The 13,825-nt window shown below is 34.8% G+C and overlaps 3 protein-coding genes across 4 annotated transcripts; 2 read left to right on the forward strand and 1 right to left on the reverse strand.

The window, feature by feature from the left end:
- LOC104716995 (uncharacterized protein At2g39795, mitochondrial) lies at nucleotides 1,472–2,833 on the forward strand. 2 transcript variants are annotated; one of them, XM_010434495.2, is made up of 3 exons: nucleotides 1,472–1,780; nucleotides 2,002–2,348; nucleotides 2,481–2,833. In XM_010434495.2, the coding sequence occupies exons 1-3, from the start codon at nucleotides 1,565–1,567 to the stop codon at nucleotides 2,638–2,640; spliced, it is 723 nt and encodes a 240-aa protein (XP_010432797.1). In that variant the 5' UTR covers nucleotides 1,472–1,564; the 3' UTR covers nucleotides 2,641–2,833. The 2 variants fall into 2 exon arrangements, with proteins under 2 accessions (XP_010432797.1, XP_010432798.1); XM_010434496.2 differs by having other exon boundaries at nucleotides 2,020–2,348.
- On the forward strand, nucleotides 6,736–9,601 carry LOC104716996 (two-component response regulator ARR10-like). The gene is made up of 6 exons (XM_010434498.2): nucleotides 6,736–7,070; nucleotides 7,717–7,869; nucleotides 7,946–8,290; nucleotides 8,370–8,446; nucleotides 8,541–9,365; nucleotides 9,442–9,601. The coding sequence occupies exons 1-6, from the start codon at nucleotides 6,938–6,940 to the stop codon at nucleotides 9,487–9,489; spliced, it is 1,581 nt and encodes a 526-aa protein (XP_010432800.2). The 5' UTR covers nucleotides 6,736–6,937; the 3' UTR covers nucleotides 9,490–9,601.
- Nucleotides 9,830–12,267, reverse strand: LOC104716997 (brassinosteroid-related acyltransferase 1). Its single transcript, XM_010434499.2, has 3 exons — nucleotides 11,723–12,267; nucleotides 10,781–11,230; nucleotides 9,830–10,525 (listed from the first exon to the last, which is right to left on the reverse strand). Exons 1-3 carry the CDS (start codon nucleotides 12,161–12,163, stop codon nucleotides 10,013–10,015), a joined length of 1,404 nt encoding a protein of 467 aa, XP_010432801.1. The 5' UTR covers nucleotides 12,164–12,267; the 3' UTR covers nucleotides 9,830–10,012.

Raw genomic sequence — 13,825 nt, forward strand, 5'->3', positions numbered from 1 at the left:
CATATATGATTTTCAGTTAGCATTCCAGATGATGTGTTGACCATAGTCTTGCAAGATCCATGCATAAGCTGCGTTTGCTCTAACCTTACACACGTGTTGATTGATTGACACGCAATGAATTTCGAGTGATTAGTTAATGGATTCTTTGTTGTTCCACTAGTGAAGTGCATACCGCGACCGTCGTCATCCAAGATTAGTCTTTCGGAGAAAAAGTCTATGTAAGAAATCTAAAACTCAATTATAAACCATTCATGAATTTAATCGATATATGCTTTGGTCGCACCTTCCTTGGACTTCGCCTGGTGGTGAATTTTAACGGACTCTATAAATAAACGAAAAACTTACGTGGTGGCCTGGTGGGTATTGTACGATGAACATAACATATGATATACTAATGAAGACGGATCGCATCCAGTCATGCGGTATGTAGAAAAACATCATTTAATCACAAGAACGTTATTTGTATACAAACTATACAAGTAGTATACATTATATTATTTGTTTCATTGTTTGTGTCTCTCTGTTGGTTCTTATGTTTTTTCTTTTTCTTTTAATAACCTCGAGTGATCCAAACACGCACCAAATCGTGGAATGTGAAGATTTGCATGCATGAACCAAACCCAACCAGCTGACTTTACGCAGCCCGACTAATACCCAGGCCGTAACAACTTGTCCACCACATCTGAGACAATACTACCATCCAATCACATCTGACATTTATGGTCTTAAACAAGCAATGTTTTGAAACCCGACCAGAATTGTGAACCGGACTAGCTTCCGGGTCACCGGGTCATCGGGTCAACCGGATTCGACTACGGGTCAACTGAGTAAAATATGTTTAATATATTTATATAAAATAATTATTTTTTAAAATATTGAAAAAAGAATATCATGTTTCATAGTTTAATAATAATAATAAATGATTAAAACTTTTAAATTCAAATAAAAAAAACAAAAAAACACTAATAAAACATCTCCAAAAACAATCAATTGTTCTTACGCAAAGCATGAGAGATGACAAAGAAGTTGAAAAAAAGATGTGTGTCGTGAGTCATGTGTGTTGCCGTCTAAGTTATAAAAGAATAAAAAGTTTTTAAAATAATTAAATTGTGAATCCTTATATTTTTTTCATAAATCAAGTTTAGATTTTTTTGAACTGCTAACCAGCCGGGTCAACCGGTTCACCGGGTCGCGGGTTAATAGCGGTTTTTTTTAGGTTTTACTGGTTTTATTACTATCGGTTATTAGCACTATAAGTGAACCCGTAAAGTCTTCGGATCATGGGTTAACCGGTCGGACCGGACCGGGCGTGAAAACATTGTAAACAAGTTTCCTTTGTATCCAAGAATTGGATTTTAAAACCGTGACTAGAAATGGGAAAAAAGAACTCGTCAAACAATGTTTTAACATAGAAGCCCATAAAGTGTTTGTATAGGACTGACTATTGGACATCCAAAAAAAAGGCCCATAATTACATCTCCCCAATTTTTCGATTCGACTCAATTTTCCCAATTAGAGAACCCTCCGAAGAACCCTAACGTCGGCGAACATCACAAAAACCTCAATGGCTCTTCTCCTCCGTACTCTTCAAAAATCACGCATTTCTCCATCTCATACCTCAAGAACCCTAGTTTCCTGGGTTCGATGTAAATCTCTGTTACCAACCCCACAATCACGAGACATCGCCACCTCGACAGCCAAATCCCCCTTCCGATCAAACATCCTTCGAATCATAAGAAACGAGATCCAGTATCAATCCGATTATGCTCCTCCGCATCAGGTATCATCTTATTTATTTTAAAATCACTATCAGACCTTATAAAGTTTGGATTTTTAGCTTGCAATCTGATCATGTTTAGGCTAGTCTTAGATTTCGGATTTGTTATCTGGGTAGACATGATCAACACTGTATTCGACTCAATTTGTACATCAAGTATTAGACTTTTGTTCAAGATCCAAGCAAATGAGAAGAGAAGAGATGCTGATGTTTTTTTTTTTGAGTTAAACTATGTAATGCAGCCAGCGACTGAATTCAAATCATTCTCTGTGGTGGATAGTCCCGGTGAGCAATGCATTGTGATGAAAGGGAAGTTTGGAGAAGAAGAAAACATCAAAATGGAAGCAACTATGTTTGATGGGTTTTTGACTGTTCCAAGAACAGGTTTAGATGCTTCAGGGCACGATCTCCGTCTCCATATTAGCTTGCTTGTCGACATTTCCAAGATTGATGGAAGTGAAGAGATTGAGTTCCTTTGCTCTGTCTGGCCTAACCGTATCGAAATTCGAAAGCTTTACAAGCTTAGACGCAACAAAATCACTCGTCAACCTTACTTGGGACCAAATTTCGTGTACTTATCTCTCTCTGCTTAGTCTCCTTGAATCATTTACAATGTAGAGTGAAGTGTTTAACTAAACTAGTCTTGCAGGAATTTGCTAGTTAAGTGCAACCACTGAAGCTTGTGATCTTTTTTTCTTTGCAGGAGCTTGAAGTATGATTTTCAGACAGCTATTCGGGAGTTTTTGCGAGTAAGAGGAATCGATGGGGATCTTTGTTTCTTCTTGCATGAATATATGATGAATAAGGATAGGATTGAGCTCATTCAATGGTTGCGAAACCTAAATTCATTCATCGCAAAATAAACACGAATTCTTTCTTCGTTTTTTACTGCTTTTGATTATACTGTTATCAGTTTAAGTAGAAATTATTGGCTTTAGTTACTTTCAAGTATTGGTTGCATAATGCTTGCAAACATTGGTGCTGCCTCCGACTGCTTGTCTTAAACTGTACGTGCAATTTGGGCCTTGGATGAATAAACAAGAAAAATTGGCTCAATATCTATCGGGTGGATGTAGTTGTTTTGTATATTTTATATGCAGTTGGTTGGCTCAATATCTATTGGCTCACGCTACGCCGCGGTTTTCTTTAGAACTTTTTTTTTTAATAATACATATAAGTTGTAATATAAATCATATTGTTTAAAACTATAACTAAATCAACCAGATACATGCCTCTCATTTTTGAAGAACAATACATGAAATGAACGCCTTATACTGAAATTCCATATACAAGATTCATGTGATTTTTAGAGTATTTATTTGTTTGTTTTTTTGAAAAAAATGTATAAAAATATACTGTCTGCACATAGATTTAAAAAGAAATTTCATTTAAATTTTTTACATTAAAAACATGATATTTAGAGTAATAACAACAAACTTTATATTATCTCACTGAGACATGGAATCAATAATCAAATAACATTAAGAAACCTCTTGATCGTATCTTGATCTAACCTTGCCAGATATCATATCGTCGGACTAAGCTTTTTATAACTAAGAATCTTTAAGAAATCTTTCAAAGCTTTCATTTTCAATGTCTTTGACACTTTAATTTGCAGACAAATATTTGTCTAAGATCAAAGATGCAACTGATTGTCGCCAACCAAATAATCAAAATACTAAACACGGTGGGAACGCATACTAACTTTTCTAAATATGATATCCTCACATAAAATATAGATAGAATGAAATATATTTCTCCAACCATCCTCCTTTCATCTCGATTCGTTATAGCTCCCTTTTTTCAAGATCCTTCATAACTTTAAACACATCCTAAGGATTTTTCATATGAAACGTTTTTGGTTATGTTCTTCTGATCAAATTCTTCTTCACTTCAACTTCAATCATCGATTTGAGAAGGATTGACATAGCGGCACGGCCTTGATTGGGAGGAGGGAGAAAAAGTGACGTGTAAAGGAGATTGATTTTTATTGGAACATAAGACCTAGTTGTATTAATTGTTATAATTTGATTGGATTAAGTTTTTAATGATATGTCATGTTTAGAAGAGTTTAAAAAGCTTAGGTGTCAACACCAGGTGAGAAACGTTCAACTTTTATTGTATTGATTACACATTTTTAATTAATAACTCCACGAAAGACTGTTGTAATATGAAAGTCTTCAAGATAATCAATTTATAACGTTGGCCATGAAACGATTGCTTAGGCTTTGTGTAATAAATGTGTATGATGGGATCACGCTTACCAGTTAACACCAGCAGAAATAGTGAAATACCATAAATGGTAACATCTCCCTTCTGGTTATAAATTTTGATAAATCTGATTATCTGAACATATATAATCTCTATAGAGTCGGCATCATCCAAATTCAAATTTTGGCGGAGTGTGAGCTAAAAGAAAGAAAGTTAGAAGTGATCATGACAAATATTGATCATGACACGAGCAAAAGGTCCATGATGAACTAATTATATTCATCACCATCGATCTATCATAGCTACTGTTAGTTAATAATTACTTAATAATGATTTTTTTTAGTATATCTACGAAATCCATATGGTATAGTAACTGTTATGTTCTGGCTATCTAGAGTTGACGAGTAAAATAATTCATTGTTTAATTTAAAATGTGAAATAACTAAATAAGTAAAGAGTGATAGAGTAGGAAGTGATTAGGAAGCATCCGAACAAGAAGCATATCAGTGACCGGTGTGGTTAGCCCTTGTGGGAGACAAGATTACCTCAACTTATGCTCATTTTGATTTTCCTACTCCATTTAGTATTAGTATTTTTTTTGCTTCTTTTATTATTATTAAGTTTTATGGGCATCTTTCTCTTTAATTATTTTCTTAAATTAAACATTACACCAAAGTGTTGCTGTTAGGACATCTTCTTTCTCATATTTAAACGTGAATAATTATACATGTGCGTACAATATATGAGACTATGAGCCAATGACAGTAGCTAATGACAAGTGATTTCCAATAACTTATTCAGAAGTAGAATCTTTACAGATTTGGTGTATAACATGGATCTTCTAGAAAACTCATTTCTTTAATCTTTCTAATGTCATCAGCAGCTATTTAAATGGCTTAATGATAATGATTTATATTAGAGAGTTGTCTTTTATTTTCCTATGAATTGCATCGAAGTGTTGATGTTCTTTTTAAAAAGTAAAACTTTTTCCGTTTTCTTTTTATTCTAGGTTTATCGAGACTATAATTGTCACAAGCTACAAAATTAAAAAAAAAAAAAACTGCCTTTCTTCAGAAACTAAATATTTTTTCTTAGGTTTGTAAAAGGTTCTAAAAAATTTAGGCAAGATTCATAAGTCATTTAGATCCTAGATCTTGCGAGATTTCTTGTAAACCTTAAGCTGGAATTCTGAAACTTTTGGTTCTAATTTGGAAAACGAAACAAAATGATATATATTCTTGGAAAAAAACATAATCGTACTATTTTTTATTTTTGGTTAAGAAGTGCCAAAACGTATTCTCTATTCGAAGAGACTATTTTATAGAAAACGAGAGGCACAGAAACGAACACGCTTTGTGGTCAATTCAAGAAATCATACAAAATAAAATGATAAAGTATCATTGGGATCTTATTTTGCATCCACCAAGCTTGTTTGGCTGATGATATGGATGGAACCCAACTTCGAGAAATTCTTTACTTTTTGTTTTATTATTTTAATCTTTATATATTCATAAGTATATATTTATAAAATTTTGGTTTAATGTTAAGATATAAATATTTATATAAAAAATATATTGTAAGTTACTCCCTTTATCTCGTAAATATTGATGTTTTGGGATATTTTTTTGTCCCACAAAGATTAATGTTTTGTAAATTTTAAAAAGTAATTATTGAAAATATTTAAAATTTTGAATTGTTATTGGTTTAAAATTAAATAATATATCTTTAATAAAAATATATATATATTTAAACTCAGTAATCATTGTTTTTTAAAATGTGTAAAAGTTTCTAAACATCAATATTTTTTAGAGATAAAAGGAGTACTATATATTGTGTCAGCAATTTCCTCTGTTGACTTCAAAGTTTAATTCGAGCATACGACACAGTGTCCGGTGACTCAAATCGTATAATTCATTATTTTTCCTAAAATCTCATATGGTAAGAAGAGTGTACTTACTATCCAAGTAATGATGAGTACATTATAAAAGTCTGTCTTAGGTAGGCGCTGACGTTAAAAAAAAAAAAAAAAAGAGAGAAAGAGTATGACTTTGTTTGATTAACATCGGCATTAGCCATTATTGATTGTTTGTTATGGGGATATATATATATACAACTTGGTTTCCCAAAATCTTTTCTGAACCTGTACGAGTCGATAGGTGAAAGAAAAGCCATGAAGCACGCTCACGCGAGTCTCGCACTTCCCACCACCCTTCACCATGCTCTCTCCCTAAAGCCTGTCTTTGCTTTATCTTCTACATATATTTTAAAATTATAATACTACCATAGTTTGCACTAATAACCAAGGTAAATGAAAATAATAATAATAATAATAAATAACTAAGGTAAATGTATATCCGTTGATGATGATTACTCGACTTAGTTGTCAATTCAATCCTCATGGCAATATAATTAAGGAAAGTTTGAAACTATGGTAATAACTAAATTCTATATTCTACCTTGTATTGTATACTAACTTACTAAGTACAATATCAAAAAACATATCTTTAACCTTAATTACATGATATACAGAATCATCTTCATAAACACTTTCACATTTTTATCCTTTTAAAAAAATTCTTTAATCTTCTTTTCCTTTTCAATTAATTATCACTAAACTAAAAATAATATTATTCCCACAGTCAAAAGAAACCAAACCAGAAGAAAAAGGCGCGTGAGAATCACGCTCCATGTTTTGTTTTCTAATGGAAAAGAAAAAAAAAATTCCAGAAATGTTTCTAAAAAAGAAGAGAATTCCATAAAGATCAATCAGAGAGTTTTAAGAAACCATATATAGGCTTAGATTTTCTCTTTTGACATCTTCATTGCTCCTCCTCTTATATTTTTCTTCTCCAAACTAAACCTCTTTACTCTGCCTATATAAACTCGTTCTCTATCTTCTCTTCTCATTAAAGAATCCGAACGTTGTTGTTGTTCTTCTAGTTCAAATCTATGACGATGACTATAGAACAAGAAATCGAAGTCTTGGACCAGTTTCCAATTGGGATGAGAGTTCTTGCTGTTGACGATGACCAGACTTGTCTCCGGATTCTCCAGACTTTGCTCCATCGCTGCCAATACCACGGTTTGCTTCCTTCTCTCTCTCTTCTTGTTACTTAACTATTTGCATGTTTAATTTTAATAAACGCTCCTTTGAAAATCTTTTTTTTTTTTTTTTCTAGAATTTGATTTGGTTTATCCACTAAAAGCTACAAAATTTAGCCTCAGATTCGTTTCCTGTCGAATTATATGATTTTAAAGACGGGTTTCAAGAGTCAATTCAGATTTAGTTAGATTTACAATTTGAAAGTTGAAGAAAAAGCTCTGCATATTTTTATGTTTCAGGTTGTATTGCTTCACATGTGTCACAATGCTCATTAGTATCTTTTGAGTGCTTTGAATTTGTAACAGTCTCTTTTGCTCGGTAAAAACTCAGACTTTTGGGATTTGTTACAGATTTGAATTTGATTGCTCCACATGTGCCACGAAGCTCATCTGCTTCTTACTTACTTCTTTTAAATGAGTTCGTTGGATTTGAGAATGAGTTTCTTGCTCTGTAAAAACTTAGTATTTGTGGCAAGTGTCATACATTTGATAGCTCCAGATGTGTCACAGAACTGATTGGTTCTTACTTCCAAATTTCTGAGTTTGTTGAACTTGAGAATTAGTCACTTGCTCTGTAAAAACTAAGACTTTGAGGGTGATTGTTACAATTACATTATAATGTGCAGTTACAACAACGAACCAGGCCCAAACCGCATTGGAGATGTTGAGGGAGAACAAGAACAAGTTTGATCTCGTTATTAGTGATGTAGACATGCCAGACATGGATGGTTTCAAGCTGCTTGAGCTCGTTGGTCTTGAAATGGACTTACCTGTCATAAGTACGAAGCTTTCCTCTTGTTTTCATAGTTCCTATGAGAAAGTTTTGATCTTTGATATGATCATTGTTTCTTGCAGTGTTATCTGCGCATAGCGATCCAAAGTATGTGATGAAAGGAGTCAAGCACGGTGCCTGCGATTATCTGCTTAAACCTGTTCGGATTGAGGAGCTCAAGAACATATGGCAACACGTAGTGAGAAAGAGCAAACTTAAGAAGAACAAGAGCAGTGTGAGTAACGGTACGGGAAACTCGGATAAAGCCAACAACAACAGAAAACGTAAAGAACAGTATGAAGAGGAGGAAGAGGAAGAAAGAGGGAATGAAAACGATGATCCAACGGCTCAAAAGAAACCTCGTGTTCTTTGGACGCATGAGCTACACAACAAATTCTTAGCAGCTGTTGATCATTTAGGCGTTGAGAGTAATCTTTCTTGGTCTCTTTACCTCTAGTTTCCAGTTAGCTTCATGTTCTGATTTTAAAAAAGTATTTGATGATGCAGAAGCTGTACCCAAAAAGATTCTTGATCTGATGAATGTTGACAAACTCACAAGAGAGAATGTTGCGAGCCACCTTCAGGTGAGAGTGAGACTTTGACTCTTCTTCTGATTTGTTGTGTTAGTTTGTTAATATGATTCCATTAAACACATTTGCAAATGTCGTTTGGTTTTAGAAATTTCGAGTTGCCTTGAAGAAGGTGTCTGATGAAGCCAATCAACAAGCTAACAGGGTGGCCATTGACTCACATTTGATGCAAATGACTTCTCACAAAGGAGTTGGCGGCTTCTACCACCACCGAGCAATACCTGTTGGATCCGGTCAGTTCCATGGTGGAGCCACAATGATGAGACATTACCCTTCAAATAGGAATCTTGGTCGTGTAAACTCCCTTGCAGGAGGAATGTTCCAACCAGTCTCATCATCGTTTCCTCGTAACCACAATGATGGAGGTAACATACTTCAAGGGTTGCCACTTCCGCCACTAGAAGAGCTTCAGATCAACAAGGCTTATCAAAGCTTTAACTCACAACAGAACTCTCTAATGGTTGCTCCCAATAATCTCTTACTTCTCGAGGGTCACCCGCAGTCATCATCGCCATCGTTGAACCAGGGTTTTTCACCTCACTTTGAGATCAACAACAACAAGCGTCTAGAACATTGGTCAAACACTGTATTGTCAACCAACATGCCACAGAGAAATGTTCATTCAAAACCTGACACCTTGGAATGGACCACCTTCTGCGACTCAGCCAGTCCGCTTGTAAACCCAAACCTAGATACCAGTTCGACATCTTTCTGCAGAAACACGGATTTTGGATCCTCGAATGCTGCACAAACAGACTTTTTTCATCCATTACAGATGAATCAGCAGCATGCCAGTAACTGGGGTCCAATGACTGAGGCTCAACTTTTTAGAAATTGTGATTCAAAGGAAGGTTTACACATGGCTTCAGATGCTGGCTCCTTAGATGATATAGTCAATTCCTTAATGACACAGGTATAAAATAAAAGCATTTACACTTTGCTCCTTTTTTTTCACTTGGAGATTTCTGAATCTTTATTGATTATAACAGGAACAGAGCCCAACTGATTTCTCGGAAGGTGGTTGGGTGATGGTTTAACTCACTCGGAACAGAGCCAAACTGATTTTTTCCCTTTTCTTTGTCAACTTTGTTCTACTAGCTCTTGTTTTCAGACACAATCAATTATTATTATCTTTGGTTCTGTCTCTTCTCTCTTCCTTCCCCACTGGTCTGAGCAACTTAAGTAAGAGCCAAAATCCATAAATAAATTCAAAGTGGCCACTACTAACCTTGACTTAGGTGTCAACCACTTAACATTGGTGACCATTGGAAATGTCCAGTAATGCCGGAAGGAAAAAATAAAGCCTACTAATCTTTTATCAAAAAGAAAAGGAAAAAGAAACAAAGCCTATCACGAAAATAAAGTGATAACGACAAATACAAAGCTGAGAGATGTCATTAGATTAATACATCATCATAACCCAATTACAATAAAGTGTCTTTTAGCGCACACGCATGCATATAGAGGAGCCTCATCAAACTATACTACTAAATTACTAACACAAGCAACTTATTACAAAGATACTACTACTAATTAATTTAATTATCACCAGCTAATATATTAAAAATCAAGAAAATGATTTGTAAAATTATTAACATCTCGTGGGTCAAAACCGATCCTCACAGTAACACCTTTAGCATCTTTAGGGTTCTTCATGAAATAAGCAACTTGCGGAACTGGAGGACACAGTGGTGCCACGTTATCCGCCAGCTCGCCGCAGCTGCCAAAGCCAACATTGTGAAATGGCATTTTTGTCCAGTCGGAGATTAGGGTTAGCTCTCTGAGAGGAGGGAGATTTCCGTCATTTCTTTGATCACCACCTCCAAGTGCTTCCATATAAGAGTTGATGTAGCCTTGGTCAATTGAATTCTTCGCTTCTCTGATCTTGTTCACTATTGACTCGAGCGTTAGTTCTTCGAGTAATTCTTTGGTGGTGGAAACCACCGAGGCAAGCACGTAGGCGTTGCCGGAAAACCCTTCGGGCAGCGATGGCTCCGTCCTCTTCCTTATGTCTACCGCGAATTGTAAACATACCATGGCGTCTCTCCTCAACCCTAAAGCCCTTGTTCTTGCCTACGAAGTTATACGGTTAGTAAATATATTAATGTTTCTTGTAATATATATTTAAAAAAATTAATATATATATATATATATATATATATTTTCATCTTAAAATGTTTTGAAAATTTTCAAACGCAACCCTAAATTGGGTTAACATAAACGCAGAAAAAAACAATCAAGACCAACTTATTAGTGATCCACATAATCAAAAGAAAATTTAGTGAAAAAAAAAAATTCGTAAAAAAAAAAATTCTTGAATTAAGTTACCTTCCACAAATGAGCAGCAAGAAACTCAAAGGGGGAGCACAAGAACCCTTCTAGTGATTTCTTCTTCATGCTTTCTATCGCTTCGTCATTAAGGTCGAACGTTTTGATTACAAAACCAGAGTCTGGTAACTCAAAATTACGGTTTTGCTCCTTATGGGTCATCATCGCCTGTTTGATCAGCTGGTACAGATGATCAATGGCTGCAGCATTGGTTACTCGGAGAGCCTCCCGGCTCTGATTCAAGTCCCGGTTAAACAGTAGATTTCCTCGATCATGAACCGGTTTGATGACCAAATGATCCTTTTTATTAGTAACCTTACCATTCGATCTGTTGTGAATGTGAGAGTTGAAAGCCCACGCATGAATAAAGTCGTAAGCTGAGATTCCATCAAACAGTGAGTGGCTTGTACCGATTCCAATTGAGTAACCTCCACATGCAAATCTTGTCACCTACATTTATAATACGTCGATATATACATCATCAAATACTGACTAAAACCCTACCCGTTTTTAATGTTTTGTTGATTATTACTAGTAACAGAAATATCGACGCTTTACATTTTTTGGTATACACATGGATTAAGAAACATCAAACATCCAAAAACTTGAATTTACAGTAAAAGTATTTTATATTTTTAAATACATATTTATTTACCTTTGACGTATAAACGTTTTGCTTAGATTGTCCGTTCTAATTCGAATATGATCTCAAAATTCCTTATTAATATATGTGCTTATAAAAATTAATCTAACCTGCCATGCATGAGTCGTATTGATGAAAAGCTGTGTTGGTAACTTGGTATCTAGTGAAGTACGTATATAAACATTGATATATATATATATATATATATATATATACATATTGACAAAGAATAGTAACATGTTTACAGGTGTTCACAGTTCTTGAGAAAAAAACGTACTGTATATTTGCGATAAACTTACCTGAGCAACAACAAGAGGCATCACAGAGAAATCACCATCAAAGGAAGGCTTGTAAACCAACGTCTCATAAAACTCATTGTACTGAGTCAAATCACCAAGCTCCAACAATTTGACACCGGTCACCGTCGCCTCCACTATGACTGCGCCGCCATCATTACACTGGATGTTGAGGTTGCAGCCACCTTTGTCCAAAGCCAGCCTCCCGGCAGCGGGATACCACACAGACAAAGTCTCCTCCAACCCGAGTTTCAGGTCGGAGAAGACGGAGCCAAAGTCACGAGATGTGGTGTTCTTGTAGAAGAAGACCAAGTACATGAGTAAAGGACATTGACGGTCCAAATTGGAGAGAGTGATTAGTTTCTTCTGGTCTTGGTTTTGATGTCTCGGATATACATTAAGCTTTTGGATTATATCGATACGTGTCGCCATTAACATGTGCATGTAGAGTTGAATGTAAAATGTGGCTGTGTGTGAATGTAATAAGTAAGATGTGTAATGCCTATATATAAACGAGAAGATAAACTAAAGGAGCTTAATCATATGCCAAGGAGCCACTCTATGTGTCTCTTCAGATAGTTTTGAGGGTTTTATATTTTATTAATAATCTAATTTTCATCGAAGTGCTCTTTGCTTACGAATGATTAATTAGTTCCAACACTAATTATCCTTGGCTTACAATTGGTGGTGTTTTATCATATTGTTATTTGAATTCGAATACAAATGATTGTAAAGATTCTTCCATTTTGCATATTTTATGCTATTGTGATACAAAAAGCAAAAGCCTATTATGTGCTCTTTGGCCTATTATGTGTTCACCGCTCACACAAACATATCAATTTATTTAGAATATCCGGAGACAAAAAATGGGTGATACTTATAAGAATTGTTTTTACTTTTTATTTTCGTAATTCTTATTTTGTTCATTAACTACGTACGTTTTCTGTTTTTTTTTTTCACCTCAAATGTACTAATGCCAGATTTTTAGGAAGAAAACATAATTCAACATTAATCTATATTAGTTTCGAAAGTCTAGTAATACACATACAGTATGTTGGTTGCTAATTAATGCGGTGTAAATTGGTTGCTAATGTCGTGTAAATTAGTAAATATATATGGTAGAAGAGTAGTATGATCTGTCTTAAGCTTGCACTTGCACAATGGTCAATAGACAATAGGGTTAGGTGAAATGAAAAGGCTGTACACAATCATACAAACCCTACAACCCCCATCACGGGAATGCTATCTTCCCCAAGAGACTTTATCATTTAAGTGTTTAACGGAACTTATTACAAAAAGGTCAAACATACACTATCGTTGCAGATAAAAAGCAACTAAGTTGTCGTCGTTATAGCCTCGTGTCGTTTCAACACAATTTATGCGGTTTGGAAAAAAAATACACACACAATTATGAAAACAGTTCACATTTTTGTGTGTGTGTGTCCTGGTACACATGTATTATTCACATCTTTGATATAGACACAGTTTTAGTGTAAATACAATATTACTGCAAACGCCAAAACTCAAACCAAAGAATAACCTTCAGTTTTTTATTTTTCTAGTGTTCACGCTCAGACTGGTTCACGTTTATAATTAGGAGATAAATTCACGTCTTGGGCCTTTACGAAGAACTAATTAGGCATTAGTGCGACCCTAATTAGTTAGTACACCATTTTTTAAGTTAGTAAAGTACCATTTTAACACGGAAAATACAATCTGGTTACCAACAGACCAAATACCTAGCAATTTGAGGAGAAAAGATACTAATCAATAATTGCCTCTCATTATTTACTAGTATTATCTTTGATTATTCGGCCACATAAAGAAAAATTAAATAAAAGGTGTCATTCGTAAGAAGGAAGCTTGAATTAGGATTTGGGAGCATCACAGCCTGGCTTGTCCCTGATTCGGTGTATACTGTATATAACTTTGAAAACTGAAACATGTATATATACGAAACGTACGGACTGAATTGCGTACAACACGTGTAATGTATGCATGCTGTATATGAGATGCTTAGTCTTATATATACTTAAATTCATGAAGCTAAACTTCAGTATATATCTACTCAGCTGTATATATTAGATCCCCCCCCCCCCCCCCCCC

Source organism: Camelina sativa, chromosome 10 (assembly GCF_000633955.1).
Source record: "Camelina sativa cultivar DH55 chromosome 10, Cs, whole genome shotgun sequence".
NCBI classification, from domain to species: domain Eukaryota; kingdom Viridiplantae; phylum Streptophyta; class Magnoliopsida; order Brassicales; family Brassicaceae; genus Camelina; species Camelina sativa.

Excerpts from the sequence above, each read along its gene's own strand:
- LOC104716995 (XM_010434495.2), top strand. The coding sequence starts at position 1,565 with ATGGCTCTTCTCCTCCGTACTCTTCAAAAATCACGCATTTCTCCATCT. Across the intron at positions 1,781-2,001 it reads ATTATGCTCCTCCGCATCAG|TTAAACTATGTAATGCAGCC; the intron begins GTATCATCTTAT and ends TTTTTTTTTGAG. Across the intron at positions 2,349-2,480 it reads TACTTGGGACCAAATTTCGT|GAGCTTGAAGTATGATTTTC; the intron begins GTACTTATCTCT and ends TTTTCTTTGCAG.
- LOC104716996 (XM_010434498.2), top strand. The coding sequence starts at position 6,938 with ATGACGATGACTATAGAACAAGAAATCGAAGTCTTGGACCAGTTTCCA. Across the intron at positions 7,071-7,716 it reads CCATCGCTGCCAATACCACG|TTACAACAACGAACCAGGCC; the intron begins GTTTGCTTCCTT and ends TATAATGTGCAG. Across the intron at positions 8,447-8,540 it reads ATGTTGCGAGCCACCTTCAG|AAATTTCGAGTTGCCTTGAA; the intron begins GTGAGAGTGAGA and ends GTTTGGTTTTAG.
- LOC104716997 (XM_010434499.2), bottom strand. The coding sequence starts at position 12,163 with ATGCACATGTTAATGGCGACACGTATCGATATAATCCAAAAGCTTAAT. Across the intron at positions 11,231-11,722 it reads TGCCTCTTGTTGTTGCTCAG|GTGACAAGATTTGCATGTGG; the intron begins GTAAGTTTATCG and ends TTATAAATGTAG. Across the intron at positions 10,526-10,780 it reads TTGCTGCTCATTTGTGGAAG|GCAAGAACAAGGGCTTTAGG; the intron begins GTAACTTAATTC and ends ATAACTTCGTAG.